Below are 24,290 nucleotides of genomic sequence, written 5' to 3'. Positions count from 1 at the left end.
CAGTTGTTAAAAGAGACATGACTCAGAAGTCAACACAGCACAGCTTGTAACGATAGTGAGAACAGATATTCTGATTCTTTAAATCTCTGTAACAATTATGCTTCAGTAAAACTTAAAACATTTTACATGGTGTGAATTTCACCAAGAACAAGATATATCCTTATACTTATTGACTATTCACATTACAGGAAGTAAAAGAGTACCTGGTTGCAGTTATGACCAGATTAATGTATATCCCTTTATTGCATATAAAGCAGAACTCAGAAATACATATTTTTTTCAGATTATTCTCAAATACATACATTTACAAAATGTCAGGGAAAGGCTTTTAATTCAATATATTTCTCCTTTTCACTGGCTAACACAAGATTTATATGAAATATACATACTCAAATTTGTTTCCATTTCTGAAGTTCATGGTACAGTTATCCATATGGATGCTTTTTCATGGCTTCTTCAGAATTATTCACAGACAACAGCAATGGTTTTTGGAACTTGCTTTGTACCCAAACTCGCTGCATTTTCACTTTTTTCTTCCTGTTTACTTGTAATCGCCGATCAACTAAATTCTGTACTTCGGTTAATCCAGCCAAATTGAACATGTTCCATATCTCATCTGTTTTCTCATACAAAGAATTATTGCAATTAAGAAGAAAAAAAAAAACATTTGTAGAACGTAGTAATTAACAACCGGCAGTTCAACCAAAGATAGAAGTAATTCTGTTCCGTGATTTGAGAGATCAGGGAAACTTACCATAGTAAGTCTTTTGTTAGAAAGACATTTTCACAGCTCTCTATTCACATTACAGTAAAAAAAAAAAAAAAAAAAAAAAAAAAAAAAAAAAAAGTAGTATGATGCTCACTTTCACAATTTTCAGCAGCTGAGCTATAGTGCACCAGCCTAAGCTGACTGCTAACAAGACTGGATGACTGGAGGGGCAAAGAGCAGTAATATCCATAACAAGGAATTTAAGTTTAGCTCTTGGAGAAAGAGCAGCCCCATACCTCTGACTGACCAGCACAGCAGAACAAAATATCAGAGTATGGCCACCAGCTATCCTTCCAAGCGTGTTTCTCAGTTTTAAGAAATATATTAAGTACACCTTTAAATAACAGAATTTGAGAATATCATTAGACACAAGACGCTTAGTCAAAGAGAAATTCCAGTGATGTCTGCAAGCAATCTTGAAGTACCGCAAACAATCTTGAAGTACCCCAGATGCAACAAGCATATGCATGTAAAGGGAATTATTTTCTCACAACATTTAGCTTTGGGCCTTGTAAAAGCAGAGAATCAGAAAAGAAGCTCATAAACCCTTCTTTAAATTTCTGTTTTAAGATGAGCTTTTATAACCCAAATCATCTTAAGAGACAATCAACACTTCCTATTAAGCTAAACCATTCCATACCTTTTGTAAAGAAATATACTCTGGTTCCATCTCCTCGTACATAAAAATTTTCTGACAAGCAACGACCTAAGGAATTAGAACAGTAAAGAAAAAGGATGTGTCATTTCTTTCAAAAAGAGTTTAAATAAACAGTAAGCTACCAAAGCATTCAAGAATTACCTTTTTTAAAACGAAGTTGAGCTGTATCATATCTTCCATAGTCTCGAAATAACAACATTCCTCCAGGTTTCAGTAGTTTAGCCAACCTATTTATAACCCCTTGCATCCTTAGAAAACAGATGAGATACTTGTGATATTTGCAAACTTTTTTTTTTTTTTTTCCCTAGATGCTTGAAAAACATAGATTTACAAAGCTACAATGAGATGTGTCCATGTTTACTACAAAAAGGCCAAACGCTAGCGAACAGGAAGAGCTCCTTACAACAATAGGGAAAAAAGGAAGAAGGAAAAAAGGGGGGACAAAAAGGGAAATCAAACCAAACAAAAAATCAAAGAAACAAAAACTCCACCAACTCCCATGACAAAAATTAATAAGAAAATATTATTAGAGAATACAACCTGGAAAGAGAGTCCTTTACCTTCACTTCAACAGAATCTCAAGCTAAAACACAACTCCTGAATATATGAGTCATATAGGTCAGGTGACAAACAATGAATGAACAGTCAGCTATGTGCACTGGTGAGCTATGCTGAGCCCTTCCACTATAGACAGCAAAACCAAGAGCTTGGAAGGCTGACAAAAACTTATTGGATTTCTTTATTGAGGTACTGATCATGCATACAGTCAGCATCTGAACCCCTAATGGTAGAAAATGGAAAGACAAATACAAGTACTACCTCAGGAGAGTAATCCAGCAGAACTCCATCTGGAGCTACTGCTAGTTATAGGAGGAAAGTCTGCATCCTCTGAAACGCTGACACATTTGTGAGTCTTGATCATAACTAACATCATCTTCTCCTTACCAGGATCACAGCAGGCAGCTGTATGAATAATAGGAGTACGTACCTTATGTGGTGCTCTTTGCTTTTACTAGACAAGAGCACCTTCATTATCATTTTTTAACCTTACCTTGGAGCTTCTTATAAGTACATTTGTATTACTCTTGAAAATACCTTACTAATGAATAATTGCTTGAGTTTGCCTCACTCTTTCAGAACCACATAAAGGACTCATGTTTTCCAAATTCATGAAAGACCACAAAAGGCACTCTGTACCTAGTGGGCTGTAAAGTAGAAAAGTCCATATGCCTAAGTCAACCCTTGTTCCCACATGGAAGTGGACAGACCACAGAGAACATACAGATAGGTATCATACAAATACCTATCCATACCTTAAAAGAGTTAAAAGAGCAGCAAGCCCTCCTCATTTATGCAAAAATCAACATACATTTACTGCTAACCTTAGAAAATCCTTACAGCATGCCTGTCACTCAGGCAGCCTCACCTCCCTTCCTCCAAGAAGGTCAGAACTCAAGGAATAACACAATTTAGTCCTCATGCAACAACAGTGCAGATATCCTGACTTGATTTTTAAGGGACAGAATTAAGAGGTAATTCAGCAGAAAACAGCAGCATATCTCAATAAGTAAATAAAATAAAGCACACACTTTTTGAGCATGGAATTTCCTCAGACAAAGCCAAGTGTTTTAATAGTTCTCCTCTTTGCTCATGCTCAACACAGGCAGCCAAGTATCCTGCCACAGACAGAAAAAGCAGCACCACCTACAAATAGGAGACCATTCAAACAGGTGGCTGTGCACAGAACTACAGACGCTGCCTACATAAATGTAAGTTTTACACACAGAGAAAAAAAAAATGCATGCACAAAAAGTGAAAGTGCTTTGAGAAATCTCATCTGGTAGGACTAGATCTGTTCAAGAGGACTGGATCATATTAATTCCTTTCAAATTCCTTGACCAATTCTTAGAGGTGACTTGTAGCAAGTGAATTGAAGTTATTACCTATGAAGTATAAAAGCAGTGATTACCAAAAATGAAACACAAGAGCCTGAGAGAAATCACTAAGTAGCAATTGTGCTGAACACAAATGTGTCTCTCTATTATATATGTTTTTCACTTCTCCAAAGAACCTAAGTTCTGTACCATCATTCTCTTGGCTTTCTTTTTCATCTCCCACTTACAAAATTTTCAGAAGAAAACGTATGCTGAATAACAAGGATCTGGATTACATTTGTCTGTGTGTAGTCACTTTAGTTCTTGGATATGACAGTAGTGACTAACAAATCTTGGGAAAGTGGATCTTATCACACAAATAATTACATGGACATCTTTATGTGTATATATATGTATATATATATATGGATGCGTGTACACATGTATTCAAAAACATCCATGTGAGCCTCTGGATCCTGACATGAGGAGGAAAAAAAGACATACACATTTATACTCAAATGATGAACGGGAAAAGACCCACAGAAATTTTGTCAGAACATCTGATTACTGCTTCTTACAGACAAAATGATTGAATGAATACATCTCTATTGTCCAATTTCCTTCTGGCAGCATCACTGCAGTTACAGAGATCTGAAATCTACTGCGTGAATTGTTTTTGAAATCTGGACCCAGGCTTCGCATGACTCATGTGCTCATCTCTGAACAAACAGGAAGGAGCAATATCCTATATGGGAAAGATTTTTCTGTGAAGCTAATCATTAGTAACTTAGGCAAGGAGGCAGGGAAACAGTTCTGAGACTTAGGCAAACACTGTCCTGTTTGCCAAGCCCATTTTAATGACATTCTTAAAGTAGTAAGCGTATTATCAGACATGCAGCATGTATTTCCTTTCTTATGATTTGGTTAAAGGAAGAGTCAAGTAGTTTAACTTACATACCCTCTTTTGCACTTCTATTGAAAAGGGTATTTTTTTAAATCAGCCAGCTTTACCAGTTTGGTTCATTAGACACTGAGAGGCATTAGTAACAAGGTTAAGAGTTCTCAACATAACACTCCGCATGGAAATTAGATTAACTTCTTCAAATCCAAAAAAGTTAAAAAACTCTGAATGCATCTCAACTTAAAAGGCCTGTATGTATGCATCTGTGTGTGGCAAAATCAGCAAGCTAAATCCTTATCAACATACTGTTAAGGTGTTAAAACATGAACATTTGGTTTTGATCACTGAAAATATATATTACTTTTTTTTCTGGAAGACTGGTTTGTTTTTGAATTTAAATCATAGAATCATTAAGGTTGGAAAAGCCCTCCAAGATCATCTGGTCCAACCATCACCCTCCCACCAATGTCACCCACTAAAGCACATCCCTCAGCACCAGGTCCAACCTTTCCTTGAACACGCCCAGGGATGGTGACTCTACCACCTCCGTGGGCAACCGTTCTAATGCCTGACTACTCTCTGAGAAGAAATGTCACCTAATTTCCAACCTAAACCTCCCCTGGTGCAATTTGAGACCATTCCCTCTAGTCCTATCACTAGTTACCTGTGAGAAGCAGCCGACCCCCAGCTCCCTACACCTTCCTTTCAGGTAGCTGTAGAGAGCAATAATGTCTCCCCTGAGCATCCTCTTCTCCAGGCTAAACAACCCCAGTTCTCTCAGCTGCTCTTCATAGGACTTGTGTTCCAAGCCCTTCACCTGCTTCATAGCCCTTCTCTGGACATGATTCAGAGCCTCAATGTCCTTCTTGTAGTGAGGGGCCCAAAGCTGAACACAGTACTCGTGGTGCAGACAGCAATTTTCTTGAAGCACTGCTACATTTAATGGGGGTGTACTTAGTTACAATATACCCCTTTTATTTGATGGAGACAGGAGGTTCACTAATGAGTGAATTCACTAATAGTCTGACCAGCTTTTCTCTCAAAGCCTGAAAACAGGAAACATTTAAGATTGGATTTGGATTTTGTTGTTGTTGGTTGGTTGTGTTTGTGTTTTGTTTCTGTTTTTACAACATAAATATCATATCTTGCTAAATAATAAATTAAAGATTCATCATCTTCCTTTGATATTCTTGAAAACCTCTAGGGATAAAAGAGATTTAACCTATTTGCTTTGCCCTTTAGTCTTCATTTACCTGTCAGGATGAATAGTTGAGAGCACAAAGACAAGGAGAATGACATCCAGGATCTCATCTGGAAAAGGATAGGGTAAAGCATCATCACACACATCATGAACAAAGGCAGAACACCAGGCTGAATTGTAGGACGAATGCGACTGTCAGGAACAAGATGAAAAGAGGCACAGAGAGAACAGTAGTAGTTAATACGTTTACTATGACTCAAGAAACTTTTTTCTTCAATTATTCAGCATTGTAAAACACCTCACATAAAAGCCTATTCTGTCTGGTATCTTACTCAAGCTGAGAAGCAAGCTCACTGATGGTATTCATTTTTTCTTGTATAGAGTAAGACTTTGTTCTTTGGAATATTGAAAACTTCAGTTAAAAGTTGTCAAAGCTATCGCATTCTTTTTCATGAAGGCAGATTCCTGGCAGCCTCCTGAATTACAGACTTATAACTTACTCTAAAGCAAGCATATGAATTACCTTTACCAGCTCCACTGCTCCTGAAGCAAAATCACAACAGTAGAGGAAGGTTCCTGGTGTATTGCTAGGAAAACAAAACCAACTTCAGTTAAAAAATTATTATTGTAAAAGATGAAAGTCAAAATCAGTGTTCACAGAACTACAGAGGGCCTTTTGGGGTTCTCCACAGGTTTGATCAAGCACAGTTTATTGATGTCTAGCATGTGGAAAGCCACATAGGTTGTAATGAACCAACAGGCAGACAAATTCATAAGAATGCCAACATTCGGTTGGTATAAAATGGAGACTTAGCCTTGCCAGGGAGGAAGTGAAAAAGAAAAAGAAAGAAGGTTGTAGAGGGCTGTCAGGATTGACAACAATGTCCTGGTGTTGTATCACATAAACGCACATGAATAGGTCACATTTTCTTACAAAAGCATTGGACTAACTCTCTATCATTAGCCCACGTATGCAGTATAATTAGCAACAAGATGTTGCTAAATGGGGAGGCAAGAGAGGGGCGTAAGGTTTGCAAAAGTCATACTCAGTTCTGTAAAGGTTTGGGTTCCCATGTGCCACCTAGCTGTGGTTTTGACTAGGTTAAACTGTATTGACTGTTTCCCTCCATTATGCCTTTTGTTTCATAAGCAAAAATGAGTAAGAATTTCCTGTACCACTGTTTTGCCTTCCTCTCCCATCCACAACTAAGCCAGGCGCAAATTTCCTTGTACCATTCATCAGACAATAGTAACTCAAGGGAGGTGTTTTTTTTTCACCTCCAAAAAACTAGCTTAGAATAAACTGAGAAAAGCCCCCCAAAAAACAACTGAGGGATGACCTCACCATCAACTCATGATAAATTAATCTCTCCTAAAAATTATTTGAGATTTTGAACATACTGTTCCTTCGGAAATGGAATTACTAAACTATGACAGTGCTATGACTATAAGATCTCACAGTATATACAGCTGAGCTAGTACCCTTTGTCTGAGGGCTCTTCAGGAGAAGCGTTATGGACCAAATATTTTCTATTCTTGTTGCTGAACAAAACTTTTATGAGCTCTGCAATCACGATGAGGGTTGGTGAGTTAAGGTATTTATTGTGGATGAGGACAAGCAGCCAGGCTTTGGACTCAGCTGTCCCTTGGCAAAGGTCAAGCTAGTTACCTAATTGACTTGTTAAAATGTTATTACTTTCTTTTTTTTTTTTTTTTTTTCCCCCCTTCTCAGAAAGCAGAATAGGAGTCATGTGGAAAGTCAATTTAAAATAAAGACACAGGTTGATCTGGATGGTTATTTCATGACCATGGTTTTGTACTAAAAAGCAGCTTAAATTTTAAGGAAATATGGGCAAGCTGTGTAAGAGTTTGGTTACAAACCTAAGTCGAATATTTTTGTAGCCAGGGTGCAACCATACTTGACTCTGGCTTTTTTTTTCCATTTATACAAAAGGCAATTTTTATATTATTAAATTCAAAGTAAAACCAACTGTGCTTTAAAGTCAAGAAGTCAAGCCTGCTAAGAAGCAGGAGATATTTCAGTCAGGTCACATACAAGACAGATGTGTAAGTTGTCCAATGTACCAACCCATCTGAAGAATTTGCATAAGAATACAGATCTCCAGGAAAAATATTTTTTGAACGGATTATTAATTATGAGAAGTGCCAACGTATGACTAATGTTACATGTGAGGAAAAAACAAAAGTTTCTCCTATCTATTTTAATACAGATATTTGGTGTCTTTTTCCTACGTAGTGATGTAGTGTTAATTTCCAAACTTTTCATATGACACAGGGCTTCTCTTTCAGACTATGTTGTCTAAAGCAAAACGTGTTTTAGGATGAAGATGCATAGCTAACACTAATAGGTTTCATTTATGACCCCGGTACATCACTCAGTTCTTCCTGGTCTCTGTTTCCATATCTGCAAAATGGAGTATTTTTGCATCATCATGATGCTAGCAATCAGAATTCATTTATACAATAATGAGCATGATCTCCTGAAGGCATGAACAAAAAGAAATCTATTTCAATCCTTGATATCTACACAGCCCTTCCAATAAAACCTTCCTGCCTACATGGAAGGGAGGACATGCTGTCATAACAGCATTTTCTAAAACCAGAAGCTAAGTGGATTAAATGTTTCAGGAAATTAAGTAATGCAATACAGGACTTGTGCCTTCCTTGACACTAAAACCTGAAGCAATATGATAAAGTGTGCCAGCCAAATTCAGAAATAACAGAACTTCTCAAGAGTAAATCACATCATTATTTACTGTCTGTTTTTGGCTCCTCAAAGAGGTATCTGGTAGCCTTACAGGAGCATATAAAACAAGGGACATGAGGATATTTAACCTGTCTGAGATTAACTACAACAAATCAGCCTGAATGCACCTGAAAAAAACACTTATCAACAAATATGGTCCCCTGAAGACTATGGGCTGAACAGTATGAGGAGTATCTTGTACTGATGCTAGCAACACTGTCTGTGGTCTTCAAACACTAAGAATTTCAGGGCTGTAAAGCAGTCCAGTCAACAGTTCCTGCAGCACTAGTTTAGCACCAATGTTTGAGTAAAATGGAGATGAAAATGGAACTTCCATATCTGAAGATATGTCATTACATACCATATAACTTTCAAAATAGGAAAGACACTATTTCCAGCACCACAGCCAACCTAAAATCGTAAGAGGAAAAATAAAAGTTAATATAAATGAGCAAATAAAACCTTTTTTTTTTTTTTTTTTTTTTTTTTTTAAATCTTAGTTAGTAGGTAGGACCCATCCATTAGACTTGAAAGTACATTGGACAGAAAAGGTATAAACAGCTTATACAACAGTTCTCAAGTCACTGTCCCTATGATCACATTTCTCCTCAGTATCTTTCCAATGCTGTATCTCCTCCAATCTTTCCAAGAATCCAACTCTCAAACTGCATAGGAAAATGCAATATTTTTATGCAATTTTTCAATTTCACCATTTGGCAAGAATATGTCAAGTATGGAGAACAAAGCAGTTTACGACAGAATTTTTCCTAAGAAATTAGAAATCCAACTTCCACTGAAAATGGAATCTGATCACCAATTCTGATTTGGGAGAAACTTTAAAGGGAAAGCAAAGCAAAGATCCTGGGTTCCTCTGAAAGTTTCTGCCATAAATGAATGTAGTACTTCAAACTCTAAATGTTTACTTTCTTGATAGTTGCTAAGCATCAGACTTTTGAGCAATTACATGGAGCTGAATACAATGGATGAAGCATTTGAGTGTGTTACCTCTAATATTCTGTAAGTGGCATCACTACCAGGGAATGATTCTAGCCTGCCAACTTCTTCTTCACAGTTTTGATTCTGAGGGTTGTCAGCAACAGATTTAGATTGGTTTTTATTATATACATATCCTTGTGCAAAAGTAGAATCATCTCCATAACTTTTCTTCCAATACTTTTCTCTTTCCTTCATTCCATTCTTGTGTGAAAAACTGTTGGTTGTATTTATTTTTGTGTGTTCTGAAGATCTGTCCTCTGTTTTCAGCTGTTGTCTCATTTTTTCTGGAAGAATTTCTGGAAATTCCAAAAACAGCCAATTGCGATCCTTGAAAAAGTTATTTCTGTGAGTCTTGTAAAATTCATTCCAATATTTACTGGCTTCTCTCTCATATTTATCTGAAATTAAACCAAAACAAAAACTTGGTGACTATGAGCTTTGCTACAGAATATTGTAAAGCAACATGGAATTTGGACCTCAAATTTAGTTTAAAAATGTGTAGTTTCCCATATGGTATGCATCTAAACAAAAACATACAGATTTGGGGTCTCAACTTGGTCTACTCTAAAAAAAACTCAATGAGTTTTTAATAAGATTTTATCTTGCTTAAGATGGGACACAGAGGCTTTCTGCATTTTCCAAGATTTATGAAACTATGAACAATTACTAAGTTATTGGTAGCTAGTACATCTCTAAAATATATCACTTAGAAATCCAGTTCTGTGAACTGGAGTGATAAATGTTACTGCATAGCCAATAGGTAGGAATATACTCTTAACCATTCAACAACACACTTTTGACAGATAATACATTCCGAAGCAACATATTGGCTTTCTTTGAAAATACTTCAAAGAGTCTTACAGCAGACCTTTGTGTTCACTTTTAATTTCTTATTGAATCATCAACGAATAGGTTTGGGATGGGTTTCACACAGTCAGGGAATTGATATCCTTTCCCCAGAGAAGTCTGTCTGTCTTGTTCTTAAAATACCTCCTTTCATATAGGTTTGTCAACTTTCTCCTGTAAGGTATTACGATCCCTCACCATCTGTACAGTTAGAAACCTTTTCCACTAGCTAATCTGAAATCTACTTACTGCAATTTAAGTCCAGCAATTCTTGTCCCATTAACAAAGTAGACAGAGCAAAGATTATTCATTTCTCTTTATAACACCTATGTACTTGTTTTAAATCTTTTGCTATGTCTCCCATAAACAATCTCTTTTTCCCCCTGCAGAAGTAGTGATTTTTAGACTTCTGATCATTTTTATTGTTCTTCTTCAGACTCTTTCCAATTCATCTTCTTCTTTTTGGTGCTGTATTCTGGTGAAGTCATTATCAACACGGAGAAAAAGTAGTATTTTATGAGTCTTACATGCTGTAATCCTGTTTATAAATCCCGACGTGCCATTTTGCAACAGCATAACACTGCTGATTCAGCTGGTGATTCACCACAACCCTCAGATCTTCTACAAAATGACTACCTAGCCAATTGTTCCAGAACCTAGCTTTCCCCCTCACCCCCTGCAGGGAATTATTCCTAAGTAAAGTATTCTGCACTTATTTTTTATCAGATTTAACTCTGTATCTTTCAGAACCCTTTTTTCCCCCTCATAATTTGCTGAGATATCTCTGAATCCTAATTCTGCTCTTCACTGTAATTGAAACACCTCTTCAGTTAATATCATCTTCAAGTCTCCCATTCTTGAAGTGACTAATGAAAACACCAAGCAGTACAGCAGTACTAGACACAGAACAAAATGATCCTCTGTCCAGCACAGCTTCCATTCTCAAAGGAACTCTCTAAGTATTCATTCACCAAAAAGCAGTTTCATTAGCTCTTGCTTGCCTAACTTGCCTATGAAAATGTCAAGTAAATAGTAGTCAAAAGCCTGAGTAAGGATAAAATTCAGGACATCTGCTGTTTTTAACTTATCCCCGGGGCTCATAACCTTCTCCAAAAAGGAAATTAGCTTGATTTTACATGATTTATTCTTTAAAAAAAATGTTGCTGGCCAGTATTCATCTCCTTTATTCTTCCAAACTCAGTGTCTACAAAATGTGGATTATCTGTTCCAATATTTTTCTAGAAACAGGAACTATAATTCTCTGACTCGTATCTCTTCCCATCTTCCTTTATTAAAAAAAAAAAAAAAAAAAAAAGGTAAGTACTCTGTTTTCTGCTTTCCTGGTCACCCATATACTCTATGGATGTACTTTGTATCCTGTTCTTTCTTGGAGGCAGAACAAGAACTTTCCTTCTTCTCACTAGCACTAACTGTGCTGGCAACTGGACTGCAGCTAACCCTTTCAAAGGAAGGCTGATAAAAAGATAAGAATTACTGCTTTTTCAATATCTCTTTGGTTGATGGTTTTCCCTTCCTTATCCTACCTGTTAAGTACCAAACCAAATCTTTATCTTGTTTTTCCCCAGTTCCAAAGCATTTACTGGATTGTTTCTCATTACCCTTAACATCTCTTACAAAGTGTACAGAATCACAGAATCATCTAGGTTGGAAGAGACCTCAGTATCATTGAGTCCAACCTCTGACCTAACACTAACAAGTCCTCCACTAAACCATATCGCTGAGTTCAACATCTAAACGTCTTCTAAAGACCTCCAGGGATGGTGACTCCACCACTTCCCTGGGCAGCCCATTCCAATGTCTCACAACCCTCTCAGTAAAGAAGTTCTTCCTAATATCCAACCTAAAATACCCCTGGCGCAACATTAGCCCATTCCCCCTTGTCCTGTCACCAGGCACGTGGGAGAACAGACCAACCCCCACCTCGCTACAGCCTCCTTTAATGTACTTATAAAGAGCGATAAGGTCGCCCCTGAGCCTCCTTTTCTCCAGGCTGAAAAATCATATAATCATAATGTACATCATATAATGTGTTGTCTTTTTGATTTTGTCCCTATTCACTCACATTAACCAGTTAATTCTTTTAATACAAATGAAAGAGTAAATATATATAGCATTTCTACTGCTCTCATTTATATCTTAACGTGCCATTTCCTAAATCATTACAGCTTTTCAGAGATAAACAAGGCTGCAAATTATCATTAGAGGCACAGACAGGCAGTGGGAAGTGGCAAGGAGGTGGCAGAATGCCTTGTCCTAGAAATCTGAATAATTTTTAGAATTTAACATTTAATACATTCAATTGTATTATTAAAGGGCAAGACCCAGCCATGCACAGCAACTGTATTTATAATCTAAGTGCAGAGCTGACTGAGGCTCTATATACCAGATTTCAATAGTGAAAGTTAGACATTTATAGAGATTGCTCAGCTCCAATTTAAGGAACAAACCACTTACTCCAAAGATTCTTAAATCATTATCGCCCCTTATTATAGTCACTATTTTTCTACAAGTTCGCTCAGAACCCTTGCACTTAAATGCCCACTGAGCTTTCCAGATTTCAAAACTGAAAGAAAGCGATTGCTAAAGTCAGCCATTCAAATTGTTTTAGTTTAATATTACATAGGTTCAAGTGCAAGAACGCTTTCCTTTCTCTCACTGGTCACTCCTGCACAGGCACACATGCAGTATTATTACCATTATATATTTTTTCCCCACACAGACGTTACAGAAACTGTGATTATATCAACTCTGGAAGAAAATATATATCTTTTTCTGAATTCATCAGAAGATAACATTACATGTTTCTCATCAACAAGACTATAATTTTCACTTTGCTTTGTTAATCTGTACGTTTCCTGAAGCAGAGTGGGCAGTCACCCTATTGGCTCATAAGGTTTGTTATATATTTTTGTCGTTGTTGTTCCCTCTACCCCCTCTCCTGTTGAATATTTAAAAGCCTGACTACTACATTTTCAAAAGCATGTAAAAATCACAAAACTAATTAAGATATAACCCTTTGAGACAACAACAACAAAATCTATTTCTTAGTCCATTTGATTTCTCTCCTTAACAGAATCCATTATGACTTGTATTTCATACACTGGCAGTTAGGCCTGAGAAGAAACCGAACATGCTAATAAGTAAATCAAGTTCCTAAAAGTAGCATCATATATTTGTTCACTTTCTCTTGTTTTACTGAGGCTCAACAGAATGATTCTATTTTAGTGCCATAATAGTATTGTTGAAATCTGTCTTTTCTTTCCCCTCCTTACTTGCAGTTTCCAAGGCCCCAAAATAACCTGCTCATTAGCTTCAGACTAGTTCATTGTTAACACAAATAGGCCAAAATGTTCTTGCAGAATGAAGTTGAAGCTTTCTGAAGGAACAGTATCAGCAAAGCTCACCTATTCAAGCTCTTAACAGAGAGGCATTCACAGGAAACGTTCTTGGATACTTTTATTTTTTGGCAATAGACAAATGCCTGATTATTTCAATTCTCACCAGCCCAAACTAATTTCTAATTGACTGTAGGTAAATAACAAAAGGATCCATGAGCTATGTGGTTATGCTGTTTACTTTTAAATCATGAGCTCTTTTTCAACTTTTTATACAAAAACACTGGAAATACTATATGCCAGTTCTGAAAAACAAACATTGTACACCTGGATTAAGATAAAGAATGAGAGAGGCAAGAACAGAAAAGGGCAAGATGACAATCCCAGAGCATTTAAAGCGATGAAGGGCACACAATCCAAAGTGCACTCACAGGTAATTCAAATACACTCCAGCATGTGCCCTAGTTATATCAATAAAACTGAGAACAGGGTCATAACGACACTATCTAATTTGACATATTTAAGATACACTAGGTAAACTGTTGCCCAGGACATCAAAGTAATTGTTTTCAGAGCATCTTTCTAATAAAAGAACAAATTAAGAATCCAATCTTCTACGTTACTATCAACTTAATACTCCAGCTTTATATGCAAGTATTGAAGAGTTCAGTCTGAGGTTTAGTTTGCCAGTTTGAACCTAGAGCTATCATTCTTCAGAAATGCAGAATATTTTAAGTATTCCCTCTGAAGACAGGCATGAAACTTAATCATTTACAGAACAGACTCAGCATGATGTTTTGAAACACCTTCCACATGCAGTGAACATGCTGCTTCCTGAAGCACTCCTCGCTCAGCCTGGCCCAGGCAGCAAGCTGGGGCCAGCTGAGACCAGCGCAACTTTTGTGACACTTACTAGAAATATGGTGCAATGTACAAACACTAGCTCTCTAAACAGTCCACAAATCATTAAAAAGAATTTGAATATTGTACATGGGAATTTTCATCCCTTCAGCACCTTAACTGTGTGCAAATTCACTCCCTTTGGTCAAGTTAACAGTCTGTGAAGCAGAAGCTTAATTCTGAAGAACTGCAAAAGGAGTCAGAACTTGCAACTGCTCTGTACTGATTTAATTGACTTACATATATTCTGTTGCTCCCACAAAAGGCAAAGTTGCTCAAAGAAGTAACTGAATTTTTAGAAAAATAAACCTTAGGACAATCCTTTGAGGCAACAAAGGAAAATAAACAAAAATAGATTTAGACTGGAGAACGTACAAATAAAAGCAGTACTACCAGATTTCAAAGCATTATTAAATGCTTTAGTAATTGGCATTGAAATGCGATTTTTAAAGCAATTAAGAATTAGTTACCTTGGTCTTCCAACTGAACTTTCTCAAGTGAGTTCTCTGCTGCTTTTTCCTTTGCTTGCTCCTCCTCTTCTTGTGACCACTGCATATGGTCCCTGCAAAAAGGTAATTGAAGAACTAGCCTTTAAACACAACCTTCCATAATCATCTTCTGAGGAAAACAGTCACAAATAAGCTACATCGTCTCAAGTCCACTTGCTCTTAAAACACAAGCAAACAACCACAAGGAGACCTACAGAGTTAAAAACAAAGTTTCAGTGTGTGATAGACAAAGATAAGTAGTTGGGTAAAACTCAAGTGAAATGATTGAGAAAAACTTCCAACTGCAAATGGTCTGAAGGAGTAGGCTTTTTTTTTTTTTTTCTTAAGAATAGGATTAACACATACCTTGTCAATTGAGTGGGTTTATAGAAATGTATTTTCAGCATCCAATTAGAACTGTATTTAGTTAGATTTAATAACAGGCTTATCAACAAACAACCTTATGCAAGAAACTTCTCACATTACTAACATTTATGATGATGAGAAACAAAGGTCATCCAGCAAAAGAATCAGCTGTTTCTGAAACAGGCAGCATAATCCACCTATTCAAGCAGAATAGGTGGAATTGTTGAACGAGATTTTACTTATCTGGGGAACAGAGATAGGAAACATTTTTAAAAAGGAAGAATGAGATATCCCTAATAAAAGACAAACAGTGCTGCAATGGTTCCAGAGGCTATGCTACCTGTACATGTGTAAAATGGTTCACTAATGTCATATTAATTCATGAAATAGTCACAGAACCAAGCAAAGACCTGACCCTGATGACCAAACTGCATTCCCTGCAGATTCTGTTTGGATAGAGGCCACAACAGGGAGTGCCGAAAAACGCACTGGCAGCTTTCAAAACAAATCATTTGTCCCTCCAAATCTTTCAGTCTGAAGAGTTTTAGAAATCATATTTAATTAAATTATATAATTCAGATAATATGTTAGATCCTAATCCTTAAAAAAAATTAACTGAAAGCCCATGACTAAAATTCTACTGCTTACTATGGAAGAAGGAACCATGCACCAACTTGAAAAGAGTCCACTGTCTCTAAAACCAATCAAGCATCTTCCTGTTCTGTGCTTGGAGACATACAAGTAACTTAATTTTTAGGTCTCTTACGCAGCAAGCCTAAGCCCTGAAATTTGTAATCTGCTAACCCTGTGTTATGTTACCCATTAGCATTTGGTTATCATTAGTTACATCCAGACCCTTCTCAGCTATTGTTAAATCCTTGCTCAAAAATTGTGCGAGTCAGAATTCAAAATATATTTTCAAATTATGCAGAAAGTAATTTCTTGTTTAGCTTTTAGATTCCTCATTTCTATTTTCAGCAAATATCACTTGTTCTTAAGTTATGAACTACAGGAATAAAAAAATTCCTTGTATTCCTAATATCTTAGAAAGTTATTTTTCGATTTTGTAGATAGGTTTAGATAGTCTTTTAAAACTTCCATATCGTTTACTGTTCTGTACACTTTATCTTATTCATCTCCATTTCATAGAGAAAAATCTATTCAATCTTACCTCATAAGACAGTTTTCAATTGGGTTGACCAGCATTCTCACTGTTTTCTGACCCCCCATTAGTCATAAAAAATACCTTTTAGAGATGGAAATGCTCTGTTGCTTATCATGGCAATTATTATTCTTATTAGCACTTGCATGTTAATATTTTCTCTGCTACAAGATCACTTATTACGATTCTTTTTGTTATTGTTGTTGTTTTGGTTTGGTTTTTGTTTTGATTTGGTTTGGCTTTTTTTTTTTTTTTGGTTCAGCAGAGATTGCTATACAGTTCACAACTACAAGTACCGTTTTCAATACATCTTCAGAAGAATACAACTTACAAGTTCCTTTTGATATGGTGTCAATTTTAGAATATAGTGCTAATCCATTATGCAACTCTATTGTACCTAGATAATAACTTTCTGCCATTACAACATATACTAATTATTCTCCACACTTTATGTTTCCTAATTTATTACTGATGTATAACAATATTTTGCCTCTCATTCCATGATTATCTACTTCCTCAGCGGCTGTTTTACGGAAGTCACTGAAAACTCGTAACTGTCAGGTTACTTGTGACAGTCTGAAGTTCTCCCTAGCACTACCTTTCAATATCCATTCTGTTACCCCATTGCTTTGTATATATATTAATATATAAAAATATATACATACATAATATACATACATATATCAGCATGATATATATGTATAGATATACACAGATATTGTTATTCATCGTGGTAAATAATATACAAATACACAAGAAAAGCATCCTTGAACAGACATCTCACCACATGTTGTGCTCAAAAACTTTAGACGGATCAGTTAAAATCCGTGATCCAAGTGGAACAGCTGGTCGTCGACTACTTTGGTGCCTCTGTTGCATCTTGCTTTTTCTCCTCAGACACAAAGCAGAAAACCTTGTAATGAAATTCATTTTGTTCAGAGATCTGAAAACACAATTAACTCAAATTACAGTTTTGCTGTAACTTCGTTGTTTATGTCATTTAGATGAGAAACTGGTCAAATAATCAAGAACCAATATCAGCTTTAGTAATAATCTTTTACTGTAATGTCAATTTAAATGCCTTTTAGAAAGCAGCAACATCCCCTGCATGTGCTGAAGGCCCAAATTGACCCAAAGTAGGCTACTGCAATAAAATCAGTTGAAATATAAATTATTTCATTATTTGGTATATTTTCAGAGCCTTGTCAGACCATAGGAAAAAAAAAAAAAAAAAAAAAAAAAAGAATTCACAGTAAAACTATAAACCAAGTTTGACATTGTACCTTTAAAAAGACAAGCAAAAAGTCATCAGTATTGAAACCACTTGTTCTAATGGGTACATACTGCCATTGGACTTGACGTTTTTCACCTCACTCACTAGGTAACAGCAAAAAATGTAATTCTAGAACTGTGACTGTGGTTTTATGCTTTTAGACAGGAAGTGAAAGATTCAAAAAGTGTCAATATTATGCACCAGAAAGCCTTCCAAAATTTCTGCTGCGTATTTTCCTTATCCCTGCTCAATGCTCCCTTTGAAATGAATGGTTTTATAGGTTAAACTTCTATTCATGCAACTTATAAAATGCTTGAGATTTTTCTATTACATGTATAACTGCCTTCTATTGCTGTATTTTACTTTACATGGAATCTCTTTACAGAGTATTAATAGTAAATGATAACAAGTGTGTGTAGCTAGTACCACAAGTTTGTCTTTTTTGTTTTGTTTTGTTTTTGGTTCTGGCATATTCTTGTTAATGTAGGCTTTCTGGGAGATGAGTAAAATGAAATACTCCTCCACCTACTTTTACTCTGATGTGCCTTTTGTTCTTTTTTCCTTCAGCTGCTCTGCGTATGACTTTAAAAATGATTCTTAGTACCTTTTTTTTTTTTTTTTTTTTTTTAGTGCTTCTGCTGTATAAGCCACGCATACAAATTTAGTGCACTGGAAATACAAAATGTAGTTGCAAAAGAACAGGCACAATTTAAACACACACATTATTAGAAAACATTCTGTGCAAAAAGGTTACAAAATGAAGATTTTTATCTTGAGGAAAATACTACTATTTGATCACAAGCATACTGTGAATAAAAAGATTAATTTGTACACATTGATACAAAGCCTGGCAAAGAAATTACTTCAATTAAATGAACAATTCCTTACTTGAGGTGTACTTTTGAATGAGTCATACTTTTAAAAGGGCCTTGTTTATTCAGTTTAAGCCTACAGAAAAACAACAGGGGAAAAAAAAGATGAAATTTTCTATCTAATTCTATCAAATGTCTGCCAATGCCAAATATAAATACTGTTATATTTGAGCTGCTGGGACTGCAACATGCTATCAAGATGTTGGGCATTATCATACAGGCAAAATGTAACATTTAGACCTATCAACTAAAAAACCCTCACACCACTAGAACTTCTTCTAATTTGATGATTTTATTAAGGTACATTTTTTTGGTTGGTTGGTGGTTTGTTTTTTTTTAATTTTTTTTGGGGGGGGGCGGAGAGGGGCTGAGCAACTAAAATTCCAGCTTAAACTTAAATTACTACAAATCATTCATACTTCATATGCAAAAGCATGTATGTATGCATCACTTCTCATAAGATGAAAAATTATTAATGCATGTGAAATACTATGAAATGATATCTACAAGGCATAAAAACTAACACAAGTTAGTTTTTAGTTGACAAGTTTTTCAAAACATATAATTTACATAAAAGCAATGTTGATAGACACAAATATGAAAAGAAAAATAAGTAATAATAAAAAGAAAAACCTGATCAATTATTATTATTATTATTAAATTATAAAAGTGCCTGGATAAAGATTCCATGGTCACATTGCAAACTGTTTACAAATCCTTTTCCTCCTTCAATCATTCAAAAGACCTGAGTTAGTATCTTGCATTTCCTGTGCCAGCATTTATATTCAACATAAAATACAATGATTCAGCTGCTAGGCTAGTCACATAATTTTTCTTGGCTTTCTAAATATCTCAGTAAGAACATGACAAGATGCACAGATGGGAATTATATAGTCAGATGACTAAAATGATCCAGCATCAGTAAAAATCCAGAGATGTAGCTCTTTTTATGAGAATATGATCCTGAGTGATAATTGCACAAGTTTAGCTAATAAATTCTAAAACATCAAAAAAAAAATATAAGGACACTGGGGTAAGTGGGGGAGTTAACTTTCCTGTTGCATCCAGTGATAAATATCAAGACACAAGCACTCACATGTCCTTAAGAGTTAGTGATCAGAAGATCATGAGATTAATGGGCAATCTGGCTACTGGAAGGTCCAAAAAGCATTTAAGTTACTTGGAAGCCTAATTTTCATTTTCAGAAGGGAGTAATTCCTTGATTGTTTCTCTAATAGATTTCGTTAATGAAATAGACAACAACCCCTTCTCTTTGTCAGATAGGATGATCACATAGCAAGAAGTGTTGTCTGAAAGAATAAAGACATAATTTCCTTGTTCACAGCCACAGTCAGGAAAGCTTTCAGTCTGATTATCAGTCCAAGCAATCCAACCTTCACCTTTAAGGATATTCTCATGAAACCGCATTACACTGAAAATGCCTGTTTTGTACAAGCTTTAACTGTTTTTCAGAAAAAAAAAAAAAAAAAAAAAAAAAAAAAAGCTTTAAGGAAACAATGCACTAAGTGACCACACTCAAAAGCAAAATGGTAGATTTTTTTCCCACTGTAGAGCACTGCATTTTAGCCTTTAAAAATTTGTTATTGTTACAAACATAGATCAGCCTTGAGAAAATCCTCCTCTCTTCAAACAATCTAACAGGATTTTTAGTACAGCTTTTTGAAGGTGGACATGCAGGTACATGTATCATCTGCCACACAGACCACAAATTAAACATTTCTAATTGATGTTGGCATTAAAAACTCTGAGTGGTTACATCCACAGAGATAAAAATAAGAATACAGGGGAAAAGAACTGTTCTAATTTTGTTTTTAAACAGTGAAATTCACATAAAAACACATATAAACCACTTGATTAGTAAAATCCTTGAGAGGCATCAACTCTGAAACAGATGTCAGAACAAAAATAATCCCTCATAGTCTGAGAATCTAGTTTCAACAAACCTATTGGATGAGAACATTGACATCTGACTGATCTCTCACTACAGAGCTAACAACTCCTTCGATCTGCAGTCACTGAGCCTACCTGTAGAGTCATCATTATAAAGAAAAAAAAAAAGGGCCCCAATATAGGAAGAGTATGTGCAAGATTATGTTACATTTCTCTACAGAAGGGTAACATGGAAACAATGAACTTCATTCAACATACTTCTATTTTGCACCTAGAAGTTCATTGGCAGAACATTAAACAGTCAAATCCAAATGCTCTCCTATAAAGCATATACTGACCTATTTCATCACCATGAAACACCACCAAAACTCAGAACACCTTAGTTACACAAAACAGATGCAAGTGTTAAAGGAGTGATCATGAACACAAAGTGAAAAATTCCTTACGATGATACTCACACTGAAGGTATAATTATGAATTCCTAGTGTTCATTCTTAAAACATACACATCTTAATATTTCTGAGATCCAGCCATTGCCCAAGGCTAGGCCAAACAAAATGGGAGAGGGGGAGGAGGAGGAGACAACTGCACTGTGAACCAGATTAATTGGTTAAATGAATATTTAATGCTAGCCTATTTTAGAAAGTGACTAAACATGCTCTCTTGAGGCTTCATAGTTAGTCTTTTAATGATATACTTCAAAAAATTGTGCTCAGTTGAAACAGTAAGAATAAGGTATTTCACAACTTCTCACACTCAACAGATCTAAAACCCTGAACTGTTTTTCCTTCTCATACCTCATCAATGAGAATGATGCAGGTATCCCTGTATGCACACAGCAACTTAAGTAAAATTACTGAAGAGCACTGACTACCAAGATGAAAATAAAAACAAATACATATATATTTTAATTAATAAAGAGAAACAACATCTCTCCTGTAGAGACACAAAGCAGCAGATAAAAACAAACAAAACAAAAAACCCGTAGTAGATATACTTTTAACCATGTATACAGAAATGTTGAGTAAGAAGAGTGTGTTTAACTTTCAGGTAGCCTGTTAAAAAGGATCAAAGAAAGAACAAATAGTTTATAGTAGTAGTGGGAAGGTGGGATGAGGAAGAACAATAGATAAAACTGCTTATTTACTGAAAACATTTATGCTAAGCATCAAATATCCAGGAAACCAGCAACATAACTTGAAGGTACATTATTTGTGGTAAAATAATATATGGCAGTATTACATAATCACTACTAAAAAAGAAAGCAGATGGACTACTATGAGGGACAAGCAGAGTACTAAAAATCCTTGAGGGTTTAAGGAATATTATTACTATTTAATTTCCTAATTTAGTATTCATGGAGAATTGTTCTTAGCCGCTATTCTCTCTTGATACTCTTCTTGAAATTATTCTGCTATATAAACCATCTTTGCTATATCTTCTTAAACTATGGGTTTTATAATTCCATTTTTATTCTTTTATTTTTAAGAAGGAACCACTGCACCATTCTCACAAAAAGGGGAAAATGTGTTCTTCAACTGGGACTATGAACTGTATGAAAGTTCACGTTGGTATACGAACCTAATTATCTGGGAGCAAAAGAAGCTTTATCCCCAATGCTGAGGGAATCAACTGCAGTAGTAAGTATGTTTTTAAGATAATGAAAACAGTGCAAAAACATTTTGCAACTAACCATAAAATAATGGCAGTTGCAAGATCTGATACACAAATGGCCAACAAGGAAGAAAGGTACTGGTATCTGAGAAATATAGACATGTTTTATTTAGTGATTTTTTAGTAAATTAATGTGGGTGCCATGAACATGAAACAACCAACTGAAGTATTTTATTTGAATTAATTATATGGAAAAAAATATAGCAGTTCAATTGCTGTAATTGACAAACATAATTAGTCCCATCCTAAACTAACCTGAGCTCCTTTTTCACTTGCCAAAGCAGGTAATAAAATGCTCTGACAGAAACTTGCATCCAAAATTTAGCAATTTTACTTACACTTTTTTACTGTATTTTTTTAATATTTGAAGATTTTGTTTTGATTAGGACAAGTGTTTCGTTGAAACTACATCATTTCAATTCGTAATAGAGAAGAGATGTCCTGACTTCACCATCAAAGACTACTTTGACTTTAAAATGAAGTTTCAATAAAGTATTCTAATTGAACAAAATACTTCCAACTTGTGAAAAATACTTTCACTCCAACTGAAGCTAAATGTATACTTTGATATCTTCGAATCATTCTTGGAATGGAATTTACACTTTTGTGCTAAATCTATTTATAATACCATTTCCAGTGTTGATTGTTCCACTTTGTGTTTGTAATGCCTACTAAAGGTATGGTCAGAAACAAAACACCTATAAATATTATTAAAATTAGGAAGATACTAGTCACTCAGTACAAGTATGTTAAATATTGCATAACAAAGACACCAAATTCACAAGTGATTCTTTAGGTTACAATTCTGCAAATACCTGTGCATTTGTTTACCTTTACAGAAAAGGTTGAATTCTCAGACTGTAGGATATGGCATTTAAACCATAAGTATTTTGCACAATCCTTTACTATCTCCCTTTTCCACTTTTTTCCCATTTTTTGTGAGTTTTTTTTTTTTTCTGTTATTTATCCAGCAGAATATAACATAAAACTGACTTATCAAACTAACCTATTTGCAAGGTTATCATCAAGAGGAAGCCATCAACATAGCTCAGAAATAAGGCTTCCTAGTTAACCTGTGCACCCTCTGCTGGCTGGTGCTTACATATGAGAAAAAGGAGAAAAGGAGGAAAGGAAAAGAAGAACGCTTTGTGCGCACACACACACACACACATATATATATACACATAGTGAGGGGATTTTTAAGTCTCCAAAGATGTTTTGCAATTACTAAAATTTTTTTCAACCCTACTTTCTACAAAATACTGAATATGTAACTGTAACAACAAACCAAAGCTGATTTGTCTCAACACAGAACACATTGTTTCCAGCATTAAACATGTTGAGAACTGAGACAGCAACATGGATTTTACTATGATCCATAATTTACATTGAATAAACTCGTTTATTTACATCCCTGCAAGACTCTGGATGCCTACAGGGACTTTGCAGAGGTGCAACCCACCCTGTCAGCGCCAAAGTCACCTCCAATGTCACAGATCCACCGTGGCACACACTGTCCTAAGCCACTCTGCAGTGGTGCAACCACTGCGCCTGCATGTCCTGCTCACTTCATCCAAATAACTTTAAAACATCACCCTTCAGGCATCTCTCGTTCATGATAGCGCCAGCTAAGATGCCAGGTCCCACTGAGGGATCCTGAAGAACAGACTTTATGGAAACATAAAGATGAGCAGCTTCCACATTACCCCATGCGGGCCTTTGGCAAGGAAGGAAAACGAGCTTTTCCACACGTGCCCGGATTTTCTGCCAGCAAGTGCTGTTGATGAAGATGACAACTTTGGGGATGTAGCTCTAAAAATATAAAGGTAAGTGTTAGTTGCTGTTGATCCTGGAAACACCTTGCCCTTACGGCTGGGGCCCTAGCGCACCCACAGGGCACGGGGCCCAGATCTGAGGTATAAGTTCCCGCTGTGGTGCCTTTCTCGGCTAAACCACCTCCAACAAACCTCTTCTGCTTTCACATAAAAAAATAAAACCCCCGGGTGCAATTAACTTCACTGACGCGCTCCGTACGCCAACGTCGCGCTCCCCTCAGCCCCTCAGCGAGGCGACGGGAGGCAGCTTAACACGGGCAGCGCCCGGCGGCCCTCACCGAGCTCACGGCGCCTCACGGCCGGTCTCACGGCCGCTCTCGCCGCCACAACTCCCGCTCCCGCCGTCCCGTTCGCCTCAGGGGCGGCGCGGGAGGCGTAGTCCTTGTGCGGCCGCTCTCCGCCCCTGGAAAACTACAGTACCCGGCGGGCCGCGGGGCAGGC

At 36.2% G+C, this 24,290-nt stretch overlaps 1 protein-coding gene across 1 annotated transcript; it reads right to left on the bottom strand.

The window, feature by feature from the left end:
- Nucleotides 1-391: 391 nt before the first annotated feature.
- On the bottom strand, nt 392-24,183 carry METTL8 (methyltransferase like 8). Its single transcript, XM_032190675.1, has 11 exons — nt 24,128-24,183; nt 23,721-23,826; nt 17,069-17,227; nt 14,739-14,830; nt 9,176-9,564; nt 8,532-8,581; nt 5,927-5,990; nt 5,456-5,595; nt 1,569-1,675; nt 1,410-1,475; nt 392-616 (listed from the first exon to the last, which is right to left on the bottom strand). Exons 2-11 carry the CDS (start codon nt 23,723-23,725, stop codon nt 426-428), a joined length of 1,263 nt encoding a protein of 420 aa, XP_032046566.1. The 5' UTR covers nt 23,726-23,826; nt 24,128-24,183; the 3' UTR covers nt 392-425.
- Between the last annotated feature and the right edge of the window lie 107 nt (nt 24,184-24,290).

Source organism: Aythya fuligula, chromosome 6 (genome assembly GCF_009819795.1).
Source record: "Aythya fuligula isolate bAytFul2 chromosome 6, bAytFul2.pri, whole genome shotgun sequence".
NCBI lineage: Eukaryota > Metazoa > Chordata > Aves > Anseriformes > Anatidae > Aythya > Aythya fuligula.
Note: the sequence above shows the minus strand (reverse complement) of the source record. Positions and strands in the feature narration are given on the sequence as shown.

Coding starts and splice junctions, on each gene's coding strand:
- METTL8 (XM_032190675.1), bottom strand. Junction 8,582..9,175: donor CCACTTACAGAATATTAGAG/GTAACACACTCA, acceptor TTACGATTTTAG/GTTGGCTGTGGTGCTGGAAA. Junction 5,991..8,531: donor CCTATTTTGAAAGTTATATG/GTATGTAATGAC, acceptor TTGTTTTCCTAG/CAATACACCAGGAACCTTCC.